General features: G+C 43.6%; 1 protein-coding gene across 1 annotated transcript in view; it reads left to right on the top strand.

Annotated features, from left to right (window-relative positions):
- The window catches only part of TAF1 (TATA-box binding protein associated factor 1), an 83063-nt gene that overhangs the window by 33832 nt on the left and 46751 nt on the right, over window positions 1–2480 (top strand). Inside the window, exons 18-19 of the mRNA XM_019521235.1 lie at window positions 1458–1588; window positions 2171–2251. Coding sequence (XP_019376780.1) covers window positions 1458–1588; window positions 2171–2251 — 212 coding nt within the window. The remainder of the gene's footprint in view (window positions 1–1457; window positions 1589–2170; window positions 2252–2480) is intronic.

Raw genomic sequence — 2480 nt, 5'->3', positions numbered from 1 at the left:
CTAATCCAAACACAAATGCATAATGGGAAATATAACTGGCTCAATGGCAGCATTGCTGAGAAAGGTTAGATGTTTTGGTGGATCACAGACTCATCATGTGACAGCTTCTTCAACATAGCATTATATCTGAGACATGGGAGGTGATTGCCATTTCATGGAGCTACTGGTTAGGCTTCACCCAGAGTATTGGATACAGTTTTGGGCTGTGGGGAAGGATGTGGAGAAGATGAAGTAGGTGGATAACAAATGATCAGGAACTTGGGAGGCAAGCTTTATGAGGAGAGGTTGAGAGAATCGGGCATGTTCAGTTCGGGGAAAAGGCAACAATAGCAGTCTTCAAATATCTGAAAAGCTGCAGTAAAAAACGGAGTACATTTTATTATTTGCTGCAGGATGCAAAACAATATTTTTTTTTAGTGGAGCAAAATAAATTTAGATTAGATAGCAGGAGAAGTATCCTTACTGTTAGAACAGTGGGGCAGTGGCACAGACTGCCCTGGGAAGCTGTGGAATCTTCTTTCTTGGAGGCTGGATCAGCATTGTATCAGCATTGCTCAGGGATGATTCCTGTGTTTGTGCAGGGGATTGAACTGGGTAGCCCTTAAGGTTCTTTCCAGCCCTATGATTCTATGGAGGATTGGTTCCTTGGGGCCATCAAATATGGCAGTTAGGATCTGCATCTGGTCCGAAAGAAAGCAGGTGAGCATCGTATCTAAGGGACTCCAGGTGAATCCATTGCAATCCAGCTATTAATTCGTGTGTCCTTCTGTTAACTGCTTTGTTTATTCCTATTGATATCTTCATCCCACCTTTTTGTCTCTTAGCGGTGTCCCCTTTCCTTTGCATTTAAGTTCCTCTCTATTTTAAATATTTTTCTTTTGGCCAGTCCATTCATCGTATCTGACCAACTAGGCTATGAGGCAGGGTGAGGCTCTAAGGTACCACTTGCCCTGCTTTCTGCTTGGTCCTGGGAGAAGTTCTTGCTGTGTTAGAGGCATAGTATATCTTACCATCGAGTGCAGGTTCTGGCAGTCTGAGTCAGGCACATACCATGCAGGAAATTATATTACTTTTGTTCTTTCACCTTGTAGGGGGTGAGTTCTACTTTTCACCAGCCAGGCCCCTTCAGGCAACCATCTAAGATAGGAGTGATACCATTTGGATATAGCTCATGTATTGCTTGGGATGCTGTATTGAATGTGAAACTTTGATGTTGTGAGGAAGGAGTGGGGATAGGTCAGTGATTTTTATCTAGGAAGTTTTGATCACAAAAGCGAAGGAAATGAAATGAAACAACCGACCTGACTCTCAACCTAATGATACATCTTGAAGGCAGTGGACTTGCATTTGTTCTGCCTGTGGTTGTTGCAGTTAGGTTCTGAGAATTGCAATGTAGCCAAGATGATGTCATCTGGCACCCGCAGAAATGTCCCCAGTGTTGGATCACTCTTTTTCAGGGATGGACTCAAATTGGTGGGTGTTGAAACCAGACTTCAGATTACCAACAGAGGAGGAGATCAGAGCAATGGTGTCACCGGAACAGTGCTGTGCCTATTACAGCATGATTTCAGCAGAGCAGCGACTGAAAGTGAGCATTGGTTGCAGGCAATATACCAGTGACTAGATAAGTTGCTGGCAAGTAGCCCTTTTTAGAGGATGAAGTAGGGGGGCCACCTAGGCTGGGGCAAACTTTACCAGGCAGTAGAGTGTAGCATTTGAGAGACAGCTAGTGTTAGATTCCTATTCTTTCCTGTTTCTTTAGCCTGTCCCTCAACTGATTTTTCCTGAAGAATTACCCATTAGTGAGGAGAGAACCCAGAAATTACGAAAGAAAGTAGAGGCCTGCTTGCTCTTGCAGCTCTGTGTACAGCTGATTGGCTGGCATGTGATCAGGCTGGGCTTGCTCTGAAAGGAGTTGGTAATCTTTTGATGTCAAGAGTGCAGTCTCTGCCTTCAGAATTTGTTCAGATGCCAGTCAGTGTTTCAGCCTTTTAGTTCTTTTGTGGGGAGGTTCTTTGTCCATTGCATGCCCTGAATTCACACAGCAGTACCTGTGTAAGACACTGGCTGACTTTCTGCTAGAGAATTTTCAGGTTCACAATTTTCTGCTTTCCCTGTCTGTGCTGGCTCATTTAATAAAGTGGGTGGGGGATGTGATTTTTCTTTACAGGATGCTGGTTATGGCGAAAAATCCTTCTTTGCCCCAGAGGAAGAGAATGAAGAGGACTTTCAGATGAAGATTGATGATGAGGTACTGCCAAGGCAAAGCATGGAAAGGCTTAGACACCTTAACCAAAATGGTATCAAACTGCTAGCATGTAAAATTAAAAATGTCGTAGAGAAGCTTTCCAATTAATGACGTGGGGAAAGCATACAGATACAGAAGAACACATGGACTGACACATCCTGTAGGGATGAAGCCATAAATAATGTGGATAAGAAATAGGTAGCTCACAAACTTGGTAGAATGAGGAAAATCA

The sequence above is a fragment of the Gavialis gangeticus genome, unplaced genomic scaffold (assembly GCF_001723915.1).
Source record: "Gavialis gangeticus isolate Ggan-Ray unplaced genomic scaffold, GavGan_comp1, whole genome shotgun sequence".
Classification (NCBI taxonomy): domain Eukaryota; kingdom Metazoa; phylum Chordata; order Crocodylia; family Gavialidae; genus Gavialis; species Gavialis gangeticus.
This window is presented reverse-complemented; position numbering and strand designations above follow the sequence as displayed.